Source organism: Scyliorhinus canicula, chromosome 11, assembly GCF_902713615.1.
Source record: "Scyliorhinus canicula chromosome 11, sScyCan1.1, whole genome shotgun sequence".
Taxonomy (NCBI): domain Eukaryota; kingdom Metazoa; phylum Chordata; class Chondrichthyes; order Carcharhiniformes; family Scyliorhinidae; genus Scyliorhinus; species Scyliorhinus canicula.
The window spans coordinates 50518064-50536472 of record NC_052156.1 but is presented as its reverse complement, the minus strand read 5'-3'; the positions used below and the strand labels follow the sequence as shown (position 1 = coordinate 50536472).

At 53.8% G+C, this 18409-nt stretch overlaps 1 protein-coding gene across 3 annotated transcripts in view; it reads left to right on the top strand.

The window, feature by feature from the left end:
• Positions 1-18409, top strand: part of adamts9 (ADAM metallopeptidase with thrombospondin type 1 motif, 9) — a 404749-nt gene that overhangs the window by 366550 nt on the left and 19790 nt on the right. For all 3 annotated transcript variants that reach the window (XM_038810570.1, XM_038810569.1, XM_038810571.1), the window contains one exon: positions 9330-9424. In XM_038810570.1, the coding sequence (XP_038666498.1) occupies positions 9330-9419 (90 nt within the window). In that variant the 3' untranslated portion in view covers positions 9420-9424. The remainder of the gene's footprint in view (positions 1-9329; positions 9425-18409) is intronic.

The window sequence follows — 18409 nt, the reverse complement described above, 5'->3', positions numbered from 1 at the left end:
TGATGTGAGGGATGAAAACCATGGATGGCAGTTTCCCTAAAAATTGCTATCTAATAGCAATTGGAAAAATAAATATTTGAAATCATCAAAGAATCATTAAACCTCAAAAAACTAAGAAAACTGATTTCCAGCTCAGTATCATTGATACTGGACCAAAAAACTCAAGGAGAAGAGATTGTAATGCTTTAGTGCCTTTTAAGTTTGTCAAAAAACAAAAAGCCATGGGCGTGATCTACTCGAATGGGGACAGAGTCCCATAGTGCGCGATACTAGCTGGGTTTGTCCAGCTGCTAATCTGGGTAGATTGGGAGCCTCAGCGGGGAATTCCCTTGCCGGAACGCCTCAGTGCAGCCAGAGATTGGGACGCCATTTTCCGGTGGAAAATCACATTTCTTCAAAATAAACCAAAGTGTGGCCATTCGTACACTGAAATGCACCTTCCTACCCAGATGAAAATTCAGCCCAGGAACTCAACAAAATGTACATATGAAAGATAACGGGCCAAATTCTCCGCAACAGCCGACGCCGGCGTGAAACCCGGAATGTTTCACGCCGGCGTCGGAGGCTGCTCCTCGCCCCCTATTCTCCCCCCCCCCCCTTCCCCCCCCGGGAGAAACTCGGCCGCCGGGCCTTGACGCGACCGGAGGCGCCTAAGTGACGTCAGCTGCGCATGCGCAGATTGGCCGGCGCCAACCCGCGCATGCGCGGTTGCCGTCTTCCCCTCCGCTGCCCCGCAAGACGTGGCGGCTTGATCTTGCGGGGCGGCGGAGGGGAAAGAGTGCGTCTCTTAGAGACGCCGGCCCGACGATCGGTGGGTAACCTGAAGAAGGAGCTGCGCTCCGAAAGCTCGTGTTTGAAACAAACCTGTTGGACTTTAACCTGGTGTTGCAAGACTTCTTACTGTGCTCACCCCAGTCCAACGCCGGCATCTCCACATCATGGGTATTATGAGCAGCATAAATGAAAGTGTGTAATTACAAAGGGAAATCGATAGATTAGCTGAATGTGAAAAACTGTGGCAAATTGATTTCAGTGTAGGCAAATCTGTAATAGGAAAGCCATTATAATTTCAAAAGAATATAAAAAATGGAACTGCAGGAGCACCTTGTCCACGGGAAGAGAAGCTTTCAAAATAGAAAGGGTGGAATTCATAATTCTGTGAGAAATAGAACTGTTTGATGTGATGGAGGTGTGAAGAAAGAAAAATTAAATAGCAAAGTGAGCTGTACGGTTTGAAAGGTCCTGGGCTGAATTCTCCATTCTAGAGAGTAAGGGCGGGATTCTCCGCAATCAGCGCAATGGCCCGACGCCGGCGTCAAAAACGGCGCAAACCACTCTGGCGTCGTGCCAACTGAAACGTCGGAAAATCTCCGACCGGAAGGGCTAGCAGCGACGTGATGCCATTCGCTACGGCTTCACCTGTCACTGACGCGTGCGCCATAATTGAAGCGGCGCGGCGTCGCAACACAAAAGACACCCAGAAGAAGCACCAGAGACCCGGAAAAATGGCCGCCCGCCGCACAGCACTAAGGTTCCAGGAGCGCGACATCGAGGTGCTCCTGGACGCAGTGGAGCAGAGGAGGGAGGCCCTGTATCCCGGACACGGCTGCAGTGTCGCACCACACCTCAGAAGGCGCCTGTGGAGGTAGGTGGCAAAGGCCATCGGCACCCTGACCAGGACAGGCATCCAGTGCCACAAGAAGGTCAATGACCTAGTCAGGGCAGCCAGGGTGAGTAGCACCCCCCCCCCCCCCTCCCCGACCCACACCCCACCCCACCCTGTGATGGGCGGGGAAGCCCTAGCTGAAACTGACATGGCTGCACCCACCTATGCAGGATGGAGTAGTAACCTATGTCATCACACACACAACCGCTGGTCCGCATGTCTATGTCTGCCCAACACTGTTGCCCATTCTCCCTGCCCCCCCCCCCCCCCCCACCCCCCACCCACAGAAGAAGCGCTCTCATAACAACCGGGAGCGTGAGAGGACCGGAAGGGGTCCACCCGAAGTGCGCCCCCTCACCGTTCATGGAGAGAGGGCCCTGGGCCTTGCAGGCGGACCCAAGGACGGGGTTGCGGATGCAGAGGAAGGGAGCGCATCACCAAGTGAGACCCCCCCACTGCCTGCCCCCTTTTCCCCCTTCCCCATCCCCCCTTCCCCATCCCCCCTTTCCCCATTCCCCCTTTCCACCTTCCTCATCTCCCTTCCCCATCCCTCTTCCCCTCTTTCCCCCTTCACTCATCCCCCTTTCCCCACCCCCTTTCCCCATTCCACCATCCCCCCTTCCCCCTTCCCCCATTCACACCTTCCCCATTCCCCCCTTCCCCCATCCCCCCTTTCCCCATCCCCTTCCTCGTCTGTGTTTCGAACCATGCATGCTGTATTGTGTATTGCAGGACCAAACGTCGACCCATCATTCCCTGCTGATGCCGACTGTCCCCAGGACGTGCCAGGGCGCCGACGAGGCAGGGTAGACCCGGATCGTCAGGCATACGATGCCCCCACCCAGTACCAGGGCGCCCACGAGCAAGGGATAGACCCGGAGTGTCAGGCGGACGCCGCCCCCATCTAGTGCCAGTGCGGCCAATGCCGGCGGGCCGGACCCAGCGACGAGGAGGGCAGACACAGCAACAGGCCCCCGTCCCAGGCGACCTGGGACACTGACACACACGACACAAGCACCCAGGAGACCCACATACAGGACACACCCACCCAGGACAAGCCCACCAAGGACACATCCACCCAGGACACTGACATGCAGGACACTGAAGCACAGGACACCCACACACAGGACACCCACACACAGGACACCCACACACAGGACACAACCCCCCAGGACACCCACACACGGGGGACGGACGGACAGGAAACACCACTCCAAGGGACCCCGTACTTCGGGTCCGATGAGGACCTCGACATTACGCCACTGCTGTCTCCGACACCCTCCACCATCGCCATGACAGTCACCTCAGTTGGGCACTTTAGCGATGAGGCTTCTGGTGCACAAACTGGTGCACACAACACAGCCGTCCCAGTACAGCAGGTAGGAGCAGCGAGGGGCCGGACGGTCGGAGGGCAGCCCGGCGCAAGCAACCATCTGCCGTCCAGTCGTGTCCTGGGTTCCTAGAGTTACCACACCCACCCATAGACCCGATGCAGTCACGGACCCAGGGACGATCTAAGGGGGTGAAGGCCGGCGTGCGGCAGCTGCAGACGCAGGTGGAGGAGTCCACCCGCATCCAGGAGCAGGGAGTGGTGCCGGTCATGCATGCCACCCAGGCCGACACTGGGATGGCGTCCGCGATGGAGACAATGGGTGCGATGGTGTCAGACATGGGGAGCAGTATGCAAGTCCTGGGGCTTTCCGTGCAGGCGGCGTCTGTGGCCCAGGACATGGCTGCCCTCTCACAGGAAGCCATGAGCCAAAGCCAGCCGCAAATCGCAGAGGCGCTCACGCAGTGGCCCAGTCTCTGCAGGCAGTGGCCCAGTCTCAGCAGACCATCGCTGAGGGCATCGGCGCCATTGCCCAGGTGCTGGCCGGCGTTGACCAGACACAGACAGGGATGGCCAATTCCCTGAGCTCCATGGCTGCAAACTTGCAGACCCTTGTCGATCCAGGGCAGGCCTCCAGGACTGGCAGCGTCAGGTGCGGGGGGGGGGGGGGGGGGGGGGCGTTGGATGGCCAGCCTGTTCGCACCCCCGATCCATGTAGAGGCCCGGGGGCCATCGGGCACCCCGAGGGAGGAGGAGATGCTGGGGCCCGTCCCGGGTCCCCCTGTAGGGGAGGTCCCAGAACACTGCGACACCTCGGACCCCCCCCCCCCCCCCCCCCCCGCCTTCCCTCCCAGGTGCAACTGGTGGGCAACGGGCTGGACAGGCTGACAGCTCGCCATCCCAGTCGCCCGAGCCGTAGCCTGGCTCATCCAGGCCGGGGTGCCCCAGGAAACGGCCGCCACAGGGGACCCTAGTCGCAGGGCAGGAATCACAGGAGTTCACCTCCAGTTCTGCTGTACCATCTGGGGAACCACCTAGATGTAGTCATAGGGCCCATAAGGCGAAACAATTAGACTGAGTAAGTTGGCACGGGTGCAGGGCACAGACTAGTTATAGGGGCTAGGGCACGTGTATGAACTGTTTGTCATTAAAATCACTTTCACACCTACAGAAGCACACCTCTGTGCTCTGTCCGATGCAGGCGGTGGGGGGGGGGGGCATGAGGCAAGCGCCAGTGGGTGTGTGAGGGGTGATAGGACTTCTGCCTTAGGTGAGTGTGCCCCCCCCTGGTCGCCCTCGCCACCCCCCCCCCCGGGCAGAAGGCGGGACCGTGCGCTGCAGTGTCACGGCCGCATGCAGGGACGGTCGGGTGGAGGGTGGTACTGTGGCTGTGTGCCAGAAATTGTCCAACGATGCAGAGCCAGAGCTCATCGCAGAGCGTGTCGTCATCACCCTCCATGGCCTGCAATAGACACGCTTCCACCGGCGACTGTGTGAGCCCGGCCCGTTGTGACGCAAATGGATGTGCAATAGAGGGGTGGTGTGCATGCGGGTGATTTGAGGGTGGTTGGTGGTGGGTGGGTGGGGTGAGGGTGGTTGGTAGTGGGTGGGTCGGGTGAGTATGGTAGGCTAGTGCAATACTGTGCTGTCTGTGCCATACCCGGCTATTCCCACAGCTCCCTAGTCTGTGAACCGGGCGGCTATCTACCTGTCCCGTGCCTGCTGGACCAGCCGGTAACGGTGGGCAGCCTCCCGTCCATGTCCAGCCCGTCTGTCCTGACCATTGCCCCCATCCTCCTCATCTGGGGAGGTCTGCGCCTCGTCTTGCTGCTCCTCCACTTCTCCCTCCTCTGCCTGCGGCACATCGCCCCTCTGCTGAGCTATGTTGTGCAGGGGCTAGCACAGGCGTATCGGGAACCACAACACGCTGTTAACGGCCGATTCGACAGTTCTGTGATTGATGCCCCGCCACAGCTGCACATAAACCATTCTCCCTCTCGCACGCACACGCGTCACAGCCAACATGGCCGCAAGGAGAGCACGTTCCCGGACACCGAACTGGAGACCCTCCTTGACTCCGTGGAGGAGAGGAGGCTGACACTGTACCCCGGGCCGGGACGGAGGTCAGCAGCTGTGCCTGGACGGAGGTGGGAGCCACCGTCAGTGCCGTCGGGGTGGTGGCCCAGAAACGAGACCAGTGCAGAAAAAAACTGCACAACCTCCTCAGGGCAGCCAGGGTGAGTACTCAGCGTTGTGCCCCTGGCACTAACCCCCCTACCCCACATGTGACCCAGCCCCCCCAGGGAGATGGTCGGACCGCCACCCTGACCAACATGGCTGCACCCATGCCAGCCGCAATGGCCGGGTGCCCTGACCACTGATGTCATTGGATACCCAACTGCTGGGCTGCATGCGTCGGGCCGTGTAACACTGTTGCTGTTTGTGTTTGCCCCCCCCCAGAACAAGGCAGCGCACAACCGCCGGGGGTGGGATAAGACCGGAGGGGGACCACCAGCCCTTCGTTCCCTCACCGTGCCCGAGCAGAGCGCACCAGACATTGTCGGCGGGGCTGGAGGAGAGGGAGGTTGCCAACGCAGAGGTCGGCAACGCACCACAAAGTGAGACCCCCCCTGACTGGTTGCAGGTCCTCACGTCAAATGTGTGCCCCCCCCCCACACAGCCCTCACCCTCAGCCCCCACACCCTAACCTCCCTCACCACACATCCCAACCTCTCCCTCACTCCACGCCCCAACCACCTGTCACCCCACACCCATCCCCTCATCCCACATCCCTCAGCCCACAACCCTCACAGCCTTACCCCAGCCCTCACCACCTCATGCCTCACTCCCTTCCAGCTGTTCTACAGGACCATCCGGGGATGCGCCTGGCCCATCCGGGGGCCCCCGCCCCCAGCGAGTGCCAGGGCCGGTGCCCCCCACACAGCCGAGCACCAACGGGTTGAACAGCCGGACCACCAGCCTCTGCCCGAGACCCAGGCACCGCAACCCAGGAGACCCCAGAGTTCGGGTCGGAGGAGGACACTGACTTTCCGTCATAGTTATCTCCTGCACTGTCCACCATCTCAGAAACTGCCAACTCGGTTGGGCAAATTAGTGAAGAGGCTTCTGGGACACTCGTTGGTGGACACCACACAGCCGTTCCGGTACAGCAGGTGGAGGTGGAGTAGCAACCGAGAGGCCGGACGGTCGGAGGGCACGGCGGACCCAGCAACCAGCTGCCGCCCAGACAAGTCCCGATCTCCTGGTAGATCAAGTCCCACCTACAATGGAGATGCAGTCAAAGACCAAGGGACTAGAGGAGGAGGTGACAGCCGGCTTCCAGCACCTGCAGACTCAGGTGGAGGAATCCATTTGCGTACAGGAGCAGGAAGTTGTGCCGGTCATGCATGCCACCCAGGAGGGATGGAGGCAATTGGTGTGATGGTGTCGGACATGGGTCAACGTGTGCAAGGCCTGGGCATTCTGTGCAGGCGGGAGCCGAGGCCCAGGACAGAGTTGCCCACTCACAGGCAACCATCTGGAGGTTGCAGCGGCGATCCTCAGTGTGGCCCAGTCACAGCAGGCCATGTCCGAGAGCATCGGTGGCATTGCCCAGGTGATGGCCCAGTCACAGCAGGCCATGTCCGAGAGCATTGGTGGCATTGTCCAGCTGCTGGCCGTCATCGCACAGACACAGAGGGAGGTGGTCCAGTCGCTGAGGGAGGTGGCCGATTCCTAGTGCCGCATTGTCACTAACGTTCAGTCCTTGTCAATACCATAGTGGGCATTCAGGACTGGCAGCGCCAGGTGTCAGGGAACCTGGATGGGATGGCTCCACCTGGACTACCATCCCATGGAAAAGCCCAGGGACCCAGTGTGCAACCTGAGGGAGGACGCCCCTGCCCCCCTCCTGTCCCTGGTGCATCTGGTGGGCATCAGGCAGAACAGGGCAGCAACAAATCCAGGCCTGGCCGCCCCAGGAGCCATGTGCCAACGGGGACTCTCGTCGCAGGGCAGGAGTCACAGTTGTCTGCCTCCACTCCTGCTCTACTGTCTGGGGGACCACCTAGGCATAGTGTTAGGGCCCGTAAGGCCAGAAAGTTAGACACCAATTATGTTGGCACGGAGGCAGGGTACAGCTTAGATATAGGGGCTAGGGCACAGACTGTATATTATTGTTCACAATAAACTCATGTTCACATCGTTGATACCTGCTTCTGCGCTCTGTCTGATGGGTGTGGGGGTAGGGCGGTCAGTAATAGCCACTGGGAGTAAGGGGTGGTGGACGAGTGAGGCCCAGTGGGTGGACCGTGCAGCAGCCCCCCTCTCCTGAGTCCCCATCACTCCGTCCCCAGCGATTCAACAGGACCCTGTGATGGACGGGCCAGCTCACATGCAAGGATCACCCAGGTGGAAGGTGCTGCTGTGGTCATGAGTCAGACATTGTCCAATGATATGGAGCTCATCGTAGAGCGGGCTGTCATCATCCTCCATGCCATGGACCAGACGCGCTGTCACTGCCAACCCATGACCCCAGCTCGTTGTGCTGCAGGTATATATAACGGAGGGGAGTGTGCATGTGGGTGGTTTGGTGGTGCGGGGTTGAGAGTGGTCGTTTGTGGGCGGTGAGGGTGTTCAGTGGTGGGAGGTGAGAGTGTTCGGTGATGAGGGGGTGTGGTATTCTGGTGTCGGAGTCCCTGCCCAGCAACCCCCCTCCCCTCTAATTGGTGAAACAGTTGTCAATTTAATGTGTCCCGTGCTCGCAGGCCCTGGAAGTACCGTTGTGCAGCCTCCCGTGTCTGGCCAGTCCCCATGTCCCGCTCATTGTCCACCTCTCCCTCATCCTCCTCGTGTGACGAAGCATGCCCTGCTCCTCATCCACCTCCAGCACATCGCCCCTCTGCTGGGCTATATTGTGGAGGATGCAGCAGACCACAACGATGCGTCCAACCCTCCTTGCCACGTACTGAGGGCCACTCCAGAGCACTCCAGGCACCTGAAGTGCATCTTCAGCACCCGAAACACCTCAACCACAACCCTGGTCACACAATGGGCATCATTGTAGCTAGTCTCCGTGTCGATCTGTGGCCTCCATATGGGTGTCATCAGCCACGACCACGACGGGTAACCCCTGGCACCCAGCAACCAGTCCCACAGTCGGGGGGGGGGGAGTGTCCCTCGAACATGTCAGGGATCACAGATTGTGCCAGGTACCGGGCACAGGCATGCAGGATCCTCATCTGGTGGTCACCGGGTGTGTCCCAGGGGGCTGCCGTAGGTGTGGCCCTAGGTGTTGCCGTTGGTGTGGCCCTGGGTGGTCCCCCGGTGTGTCCCTGGTTGAGTGGGGGGAGGCGGGGAGTGGGGAGGAGCTGGCCATCCGGCCGTTTTCTCGGCGTCCACCCAGGGGCCGGGGTGCATGGCCAACAAGATTGCCGTCAGATTGGCGCTCGGTGCATGGGCACCACCCTGTCCTGTCGGGAGCTCCCTGGCTGCTCAACCTCTTCCCCCCCCCTCCCCTCCCCCGGCCCTGGCAGGGCCCCACTCCCCCCACCGAAAGCATGGCCGGCGACCGATATGGGAGACCGCAGGGCCCCCCATGCCACCTCCTACCTCCTCTTGCTGCCGCCTCAGCCAGCATGCCGGCTTCATGATTTTTGAAAGGTGGTTGGAAACATGCCGTCGGGAATTCGGCCCATCCAAGGCGCAGAATCGCTGAGGTCCCAGAGAATCGATCATCAGGTCAGATAATGAGATGCGTATTGTATTTCCAGGCTGCGCTGCGGGTACCGCGATTTCGTCAAGTTGGGTGGTCCGGAGAATTCCGAATCGGAGCGAAACCGGCGTCAAGCCCGATTTCGGCATCGTAGCCGATTCCCCACTGATCACATTCCGCGATTTCAGCGTGATGTCACAGGGAATCCAGCTCCCTGGCTTTTGACTCATTCATATGTTCTTAACATCAGATGATGATAGTTTTTAAGTGGATTCTTCATTCGTATCTTTGTTCACATTCCTAAATTATTATGTATTTTCTTATCAGTATGCACAAACCAAATGTGGCATTCATCAAATGAGTGGTCAAAGAATGTCACATGATCATTTTCATTGAAACTGACAAGTACTTCTGTATGTTATATTTTAGGTCTATTACATATGAAGTAATCTCCCAAGCATTATTAAAATAAATATCATCTGTATATATTGGAGAAAGCAGTTATATTGGCAAGCTGTTTCATACTGTAGATTTAAAGAAATTCATTAACTTCTTTAGACATCAGTGGATTAATTCATTATTCATCAGTCACAGTGATGTAAATTCCATTCCATCCACAGAATGGCGCCAAAGTGACTGGGAAATGTGGAGGTTATTGTGGAAAATGCATCCCATATTCAGGAACAGGACTACATGTACAATTGCTTTAGCTCAGGTATTTATTTTTTAAAGTAATTTCTCAAATTTAATGTGATTATTGTTGACGTTGTATCCCACAACTACGAGTCCCCGGCCAATAATGTAATATAATCACAACCTCAAACACCAATACGTCATTCCATTAATGTCAATGTCTCCTTATCAAATGTTATTTTAAATTCATTCACGGGGTGTGGGCATCACTGGCTGGGCAGCATTTGTTGCCCATCCCTAACTACCCTACATTTCAGAGAACTTTTGAAAGTCAATCACCCTGCAATGGATCTGGAGTTACATGTAGGCCAGATCAGGTAAGGATGGCAGATTTCCTTCCCTAAAGGACATTAGTGAACAAACTGGGACTTTTCGACATTCAACAATGACTTCTTGGTCACCATTCGAGTTTTAATTCCAGATTTGCATTGAATTCAAATTTCACAATCAACCATGGTGGGTTTTGAACACGCATTCCCTGGGTTGCTGGATTACGAGTCCAGTGATAATACCATTGTGCCACCATTAGAAAAGCTAGTAAATAAGGCAAAATATTAGCCAAAGTCCTTTTCTTTTGGAAAATGAAATTCTTCGCACTCATCTCCACTACCAAATGTCCGGCAGGGCAGGAATTCCAGCTACCAGTGTAACTTTCCATTGTCTATGTCCTAAATCCCAGGAACCGTGTCAGCAGCAGAAAAAAAAGCAACTGAAAGGTAAATTGTGTTTTAAAAAATGGAGCTAATAATTTATATCTAAGGGAAGTAGTTAACGTGTCTGTTTCCTGCAGGTATACTGTAACTAACTGCATAGGTGATGACATTTCGGGCAGGGAGTGGCATCAACATGCCATTCCCATTTCTTTGAATACTGCAGCTGGAAGGAGGGGAATGGATCTGTGTGCCTCTTCCTGTCAAATTTTCAGTGTGAAGACCCGTTCGCGTTAAGATCCACTCCAAATGTTTCCATTTCCCACATGACTTGCATCTTCGATGTGTTAGTGCCATGAACTGTGAGACCACACCACCCAAACTTCTCTCTCCCTCTGTGCGCCTGGCGTTATTCTTCCATTTGGCCCGTAAGCTGAAGAAAAATGCCTTTAGAAAAATGCTTCCCTGCCTCACTGCTTGTAGCTTTTCATTCGCAATCTTTGCCACAGCCTATAGTCCATTAATATAACCATAATGAACTATGCTTATGGGTCATCAATGCTGCTGTGCACATATTGCCCCTGTGGTCAGTAGAGTGCTTTGTTGCCTCAACATGCCCATCTTCTTTGCATTCTAGTCACTGCTGACCAGGAGGAATGCCATCAGGGTCTGTCTTTGAACTTGCCTTGTCAGACCTGAGCAGGTCATTGAAACATTTTCTGCACTGGAATCATTTCCTCCTCACCACTCCTCTGCTGGTGACTTTATGAGCCACCTCCAGCTGTACCTTTTTGGTCTCCGTCACAGGTATTCTCGTGCTTCTGGCAAGGTAAAGGATGTTTCTCCATAAAATCACCCCTTCCATAAGCACGTCTAGTAAGGTGTCAGAAAAACAGAGGCGGGGGGTTGACAGCTCTCGCGACCCAATTGCCATCTGCTCAGCTCCTCTTTCCTTCATTGCTTCCAGGTGAATGGCCACCACAACAGTAGCTGCTGCTCTCCATTTACGTCGGGCCCACTGGTTCGTGCAAAGAAGAATTCTCCGCACCTTTAGGGGCCAAGCCCTCACATTGAGGGGCTAGGCCCGCGCCGGAGCGGTTGGCACCACGCCGACTGGCGCCAAAACCGGCAACAACGGCCTTTGACGCCCGGCGCCGGGGCTGGCTGAAAGGCCTTCGGCCAGTTCGCGCATGCGCCGGTGCGTCAGCTGCCGCTGACGTCACCACCGCATGCCGTTGGGGGATTTTCTTCCGCTTCCGACATAGTGGAGGCCGTGGCGGCGGTGGAAGAAAAAGAGTGCCCCCACGGTACTGGCCCGCCCGCCGATCGCGGGCCTGGCCACTGTGGGGGCACCCCCGGGGTCCGATCGCCCCGCGCGCCCCCCCCCCCCCCCCACCCCCCCCAGGACCCCGGGGCCCCGCTCGCGCCACCGATCCCGCCGCCACCAGAGATGGTTCAAACCACGGCGGCGGGATTGGCCTCTCAGTGGCGGGACTTCGACCCATCGCGGAGGGCTCGCCGATCAGTGGGGCGTGATTCCCGCCCCCGCCAATTCCCGGGTGGCGGAGAATTTCTGCCATGACGGGGGCGGGATTTTCGGCGGCCCAGGCGATTCTCCAACCCTGCGGGGGGGTCAGAGAATTTCGCCCCAGGTTTGCAACCTAGAAATGAACGTGACTTTGGGGTCCTGACCCCAGAAATGAAATCCCATCCCATATTTTCTAATGGCTAATCCTAATGGAAAGTGGTCATCTATCATGTCCATTGGGTGTCCTAACCTACAAGCTCTAAACCCTGGTTTGTATCCCAAAACATGAAGCTCTTTGCTGTGAGTACTCAGTTGGGAAACTTACTTAGTATTCCTATCCACCAAAAGCAAATATCGAACACTATTAAAACAAAATAAAAGTCAAATTGGGGGTCATTAAAGACCAATCATAAGAAAATCATGCTGAAGTAGCTGAGGGATGTGATTGAAAGGCGAATATTTAATTGTAAGCTAAATCTAAAGTTGATAAGTTTGATCAATGTAATGGTTTTAAAATATCACTAAGTGATGATGGAAGTGAATAACAGTCAAGTGGCTTTCATGTCACGGTAGCTGCGACCTTTTCCACTTCCCTCGCAATGTGAGAGCTAACCAAGGACCGGAGGACAGATAAAATGTTAATCATTTGGAAAATAAGCTACAAAATGCAATTGGTCTATCACAATAGAATCAATTCCCTGCGAAAAACATGAGCGAGGTCTTATGTCCTCTGAATAATCCAAACACCCTCCCAATCCTTTTGTGAAACATTAGTCTCATTAGTGTCTGTATTCTTCTACAATTTAGGAGGGATGTAATGCATGTTGGGCGGGATCTTGCAGTTCTGCCAGCAGCGCGAAGCTCAGCGGACAGGGGGACGTAATTTGCTCAGTCATGTGTGAATGAGAGGAACAGTGTTCTCTGGTCCTCCAGGATGTCCTTTAACTGGAAGAGGTGGGATGGGAATAGGAACATAGGAGCAGGAGAAGGCAATTCAGCCCTTCAATATGATTATGGCTGATCTGGTTGTATTCTCAACTCTTCTTTGCCATCTTCTCCCATAAGCTTGACTCCCTTGTCTATCAGGAATCTGTCTAACTCTGCCTTGAATAAATTCAAAGACCCAGCCTCCACTGCCTTCTGAGGAAGATAATTCTGCATAGTAATGACCCTTTGAGAAAAAAAGCTTCTCCTCTCCTCCGCCTTAAACAGTAGACACCTTATTCTTAAATGTGTCCTTGCTTTTAATCTCCACAACAAGTGGAAACATCTTCCCAGAATTGACCCTATCAAATCCACCAGGATCTTATATTTCAGTATGATCACCTCTTATTCTTCTAAACTCCAATGGATGTAGGCTCAACCTGTTCAACATTTCTTTACAAGTCCCTCATCCCAGGAATTAGGCCACATCTAGATGGGAACCAGGGACTGGCTTTAGCACTGGATTGCTGGTTCTGAGATGGAGGTAAACTTGTAAAGATCATGTTCACGAGGTTTATTACTTCAATTTGTTCACAGATCCACTGAAGCCTTAGTAATGCAAGTTCTGGGCTCTCATCCAGATGAAGAGGAGGACCCTTCTGGCACAGGGCCAGAAGGAGCAAAGTCCTGAGCATCAAGAGGCCTCAGGATAATCAAGTTGCTGATGGCCAGGGTCCACTGTAACATCAAGCATTGACCCAACCATGGGTACATTGCAGGCAGCTATCTAGAGATGAGTGATAGGTAACGCCAGAGGAGCCTTAGAATGTCCCAGAATGTGGTTGCACACATCTGGCAACTTCTCCACAGTGACCTGCAGCCACAAGGACTTGGAGGCAATCCCATGACGTGGTGTTAAATGTCACTGCTGCTTTAAATTCTTCGCCAGTGGTTCCTTCCAGAGCTCCATTGGGGACCGGCATGGCACTATCCAGTCAGCAACAGAAGTGCATCTAGTGGGTGACAGATGCCTTTTTGAGGAGAATGCATCAATCTATCTAATTCCACTTGAATTCTGAAAGTCAGGCTGCAAAAGCATTGGGGTTTACAGTAATCTCACGTTTCCCACAAGTGCAAGTGGTTATTGACTACATATATGTGGCCTTGAGGGATCCCTCACAACAGCCAACCACATTCCTCAATAGGAAATATTTCCACTCTTTGAAAATGAAGCTGTTATGTGATCACAGAAGACAAATTCTGCACGTTTGTACTCAGTTGCCAGGGAGCTCTCACGATGCGGACATTCTGACTCAGTCCCAGTTGCCACAGGTTTTTGAAAGACCTTTGGGGACAAAAGACCTGGTTGATTATGTCAGTTCACCATCTGCAGAGTGCTGCTGAGGAGAGGTATAATGCTGCACATGCCTCCACAGATCCCTGACTGAGCAAACAATAGGCTTTCTAAAGATGAGGTTCAGATGTTTAGATCACTCAAGTGGGGCTCTCCAATACTAGCCATAGATCATTGTTGTGTGCTACAACCCGCACAACCTTGTGCTAAACCTTGTTGCTGAAGTTAACATGGAGGACAGCTATGTCTCTGCTGACTATGAGGATGGTGAAGGGGATGGAGCTGATGCCGGCCAACATGTCGCCAAGCCACAAACAGAGGCCTTTTCAGGGGTATGACACTGTAGACAGGCCTGTGACAATCTGATAGCCAGCAGATTCCAGGCAGAGTAAGCTAAAAGATATTTCCTTTACTATTTGGTTTTCTATCTTCTGCAGGCTGGCAGACCTCAGCTCTTTTTTGGTTAAAGACATTATACTTAGCTCTAATATAATAATTTTTGAGAGCTATATTAAATTACAGTGTTTAACATCTTCCCTGCTGGTGGTTTGATTCTTTGCATGTGCCAAACTGTGCTAATATAGAGCCCTGACGCTAAATGCATACATCAGACCCTGAACAGCACTCTGTTCTCCTGTGAATTGTAATGTTATCCATGCCCTCACAAAGTCCATGTGCATGGCAAGTTGGAAGCAATATCAGATCTAACCTCAGGCAGGGATGTATTCATGTCACCCTCACACCTGCTCCCAAAGAGGGTCATATCTGGCAGAGAGCTCTTTCAGACAGAACCAGATACATACGTCCACATGAAGGAGCAGTATGAAAACATCATTTAACCCCTCGACATAACTCCTTCGTGCAGATTGATCAGCAAGGTTCATGCTCTTGCTCCCCAGTCACCACTGATCTATAGGAAACCCATGTATATTTACATCTTTACCATGTTGAAAGGTTTCTCGGTTACTTTGGAGTCCACTCACTGCCCTGTGCAGTGGACTCACCTGCAGTGATTCAGTGTCAGTTCTAGGTCTCCCACCATACACGTTCACCGGGAACACTTTGCTTTTCCCTACATTTAACTTATATCCCGAGAACGCCCCAAACTTCCCCAACAGGCCCATGATCCTCTCCATGCTCTCCAATCTGAAACATACAATAGTAGGTCGTCTGCATACAGCTACACCTGATGCTCCCTCCGTCCCCTCGTAATCCCTCGCCACTCTGCCGACCCTCTACGAGCCATTGACAGAGGCTCTATACCCGCGCAAATAACAGCGGCAACAGGGGGCAATCCTGCCTTGTTCCACTGTGCAGTTTAAAGTTCCATGAACTGCACACTCGCCATCGGTGCCACATATAACAGGTGCACCCAAACCACAAACGTCGTCCCAAACCCGAACCTTCCCAGGACCTCAAACAGGTACCGCCACTCCACCCGGTTGAATGCCTTCTCCGTGTCTATGGACACCACTACCTCCGGCACCTGGGCTCTTGATAGTGTCATGATCACCTTTAACAGCCTCCTTATATTACTAGAAAGCTGCCTGCCCTTTACGAAGCCTGTTTGGTCCTCCACAACCACCCCTGGGACACAACCTTCCATCCTTCCCACCACCAACTTAGCCAGTACTTTCACATCTGTATTTAACAGCGATATGGACCTATACGACCCACATTCCAATGGGTCCTTCCCCTTTTTTGGTATTAATACGATTGTTGCCTGCATCATCATCTCTGGTAGCTCCCCCTTCTCCAAAGCCTCATTAAACACCCCCAAGAGATGTGGTGTCAAGTCCATCATGAACTCCTTATAGATTTCTGCCAGGTAACCATTGGGCCCCAACTTCATACCTCTTAAACAATCCAAAACCTCCCTCAGCCCCAGGGGCTTCTCTGGTGCCTGCTTCTTTTCCTCCAACTGTGGAAACTCCACTTCGTCTAAGAACCGTCCCCTGTCCCCCTCTTCACCCCCTGGGTTCAACCTGTACAGCTCCTTACAGTAATCCCTAAACACCTTGTTTATCTTCCCTTGCTTCAATACCACATCCGCTGGCCCAGTCTGTATCTTCAATTATTCCCTGGACACTGCCTGCCTCCGTAGCTGATGTGCTAACATACGACTCGCCTTCTCCCCGTATTCGTACTGCACCCCTTTTGCCCTATGCAGCTGTCCTACCGACCTCTATGTTGTCAACCTATCAAATTGCCCCTATAATGTTTTCCTCCCCGCCCGTCCCTCCATGGTAGGCACCCTCGAGTACTCCCTAGCTACCTCCACTATCTCGTTCATTAACCATTCATATTCCTCCCTCCTTTCCCTATCCGCATGTGCCGTGAATGAGATAATCTCCCCATGGCCACCGCTTTTAGTGCTTCCCAAAATGTGGCCGCTGACACCTCCCAGTTTTAGTTCAATTCCACATAATTTTTAATCACAGCCTGCACTTCATCACAAAACCCTCTATCTGCCAACAACCTCAAATCGAGCCTCCACCCTGGCCTCTGCTCCTGTCCTGATCTAAGCCGAATCTCCAGCCAGTGGGCACATTGTCTGAGATTACTATCTCCGGGTATTCTACCCCTCCACCCCAACCAAAAACTCCCAGCTCACCACAAAAAAGTCCATTTTTGAATATACCATATACACATGTGAGAAAAAGGACACCTGCGTTCTTGAATTGGCACGGGTCCACCATACCCACCTTTTCCATAAACCCGCCCAGCTCCTTTGCCATTCGTATTCTACCCATTGACCTGGGGCTCGACCTATCTACCTTCCGCTCTAAGACACAACTAAAATCTCCTCCCATAATCAACTGGTGCGTGGCCAAGACCAGGATCGCTGCCAGCAACTCCCTCATAAAACCTACATCATCCCAATTGAGCGCATACACATTTACCAATACCACCGGCGCCTCTTCTAATACTCCACTCACCATCACATATCACCCACCCGGATCCCTCACTTTCTTTGCACTCAGATATCTCGTTTTCTTACTCATCAAAATTGCCACTCCCCCGCGACTTTGAATCAAACTCCTAGTGGAAAACCTGACCCACCCATCCCTTCCTCAGCCTAACCTGGTCCTTCACGCGGAGGTGTGTCTCCTGCAGAAAGACCACCTCCGCTTTTAAACTCCTTAGGTTCGCAAAGACCCGCAATCTCTTCACTGGTGCATTGAGCCCTCGTTAACAGCCGTACACCTCCATTCCCCTCTACCGTCCACTATCCTCACCTTTCAGCTCTAACCCCATTAATTTCAGCCTGTATTTGGCCCATCCAAGATGGCCCCTTTCTCCGCTCCTGACCATGTTTCTTCTCCAAACTTGCCTCATTGCATCACCCTCCCTCCCCCCGCTGTTGATACAGCACCGCCTTGGCCATGTTGAACCCCGCATGCTGTTTTACCAGCTCAGTTCCAATGTCCCTGACGTTGTTCCCCTCCCATTCACAGTTGCGTTTCTCCCCGGCCCATTGCAGAATCGTCTCTTTCTCCACAAACTTGTGAAACCTCACGATGACCGTCAGCGACGGCTCCCCTGCTCTCGGCTTCTGCCTCAGAGACCTGTGCACTCCGTCCATCTCAGGGGCCTTGTCCAGCACCCCCTCCATCACCAGCCCCACCAGCATCCTCAAAGCGTACCTCATGGCACTAGGACCTTCCACTACTTCAGGCAAGCCCACTATCCGCAGATTCTGCCTTCAACCTATTTTCCTGCTCCTCCACCTTTGCTCTCAACATCTTGCAACGGTCTCCTAAGAGCCCCACCTCTGCCTCCAATGCCACTACCCAGTCACTTTGGTCTGACATCACCCTCTCAATTTCTCAGATCTGCAATCCCTGTGCATCCAAACATTTCACCACCCTCTCCATCGATCCCTTCAGGGTTCCACAGCCCCTTTTATGGCCTTCGAGCGATCCTGCTGCATCTCCTTCCTCTGCTGGCGGAACTCTTCCTTGATGAAGGCCCTCAACTGTCCAATTTGGGGCTTTGCTACTTGCACTAGCCTTTCCCCGTCAGCCATCCTTCCACTGGCTGCTGTGCCACAGGTCCCTTCCAACTCCTTGGCCAGGTCTTTCACCTTTTTCTGCCGGGTTTGATAGCCAGCAGACATACCACTCCTGGGGGGGAACTTCTCCTCCGACCTTCAGTTATACTTTCCCATCGAAGTTACACCCGATTTTGGGTAAGAAGGGCTCTTTTCTATGCCTTCAAGCAGGAGCTGCCCTTTCTGCGACTACTTGCACCCGGGCTGCCACCCGAAGTCCATCATCCAAGACCTTTGCTGTCACTTTCTCTGCAAGCTGTGGACCCATGTCAGTGATCTGCTCATCAGATAGTGACCAGGAACCTACTTGAGAACGTGCACTCATCTATGTGACTGTATCAGTGCTGGTGGAGGATGCAGGTGAATGCCATGATATTGCATCCTCTGAGGCATTATCCTCAGATGTAGTTGGAGATGGAGCTGTGGCTGGTCTCCATTATTGGCCTCCCTCTTTTTTTGCTGGTACCTTGAATGGAGAAAAGAAAGATTTAGTGAAT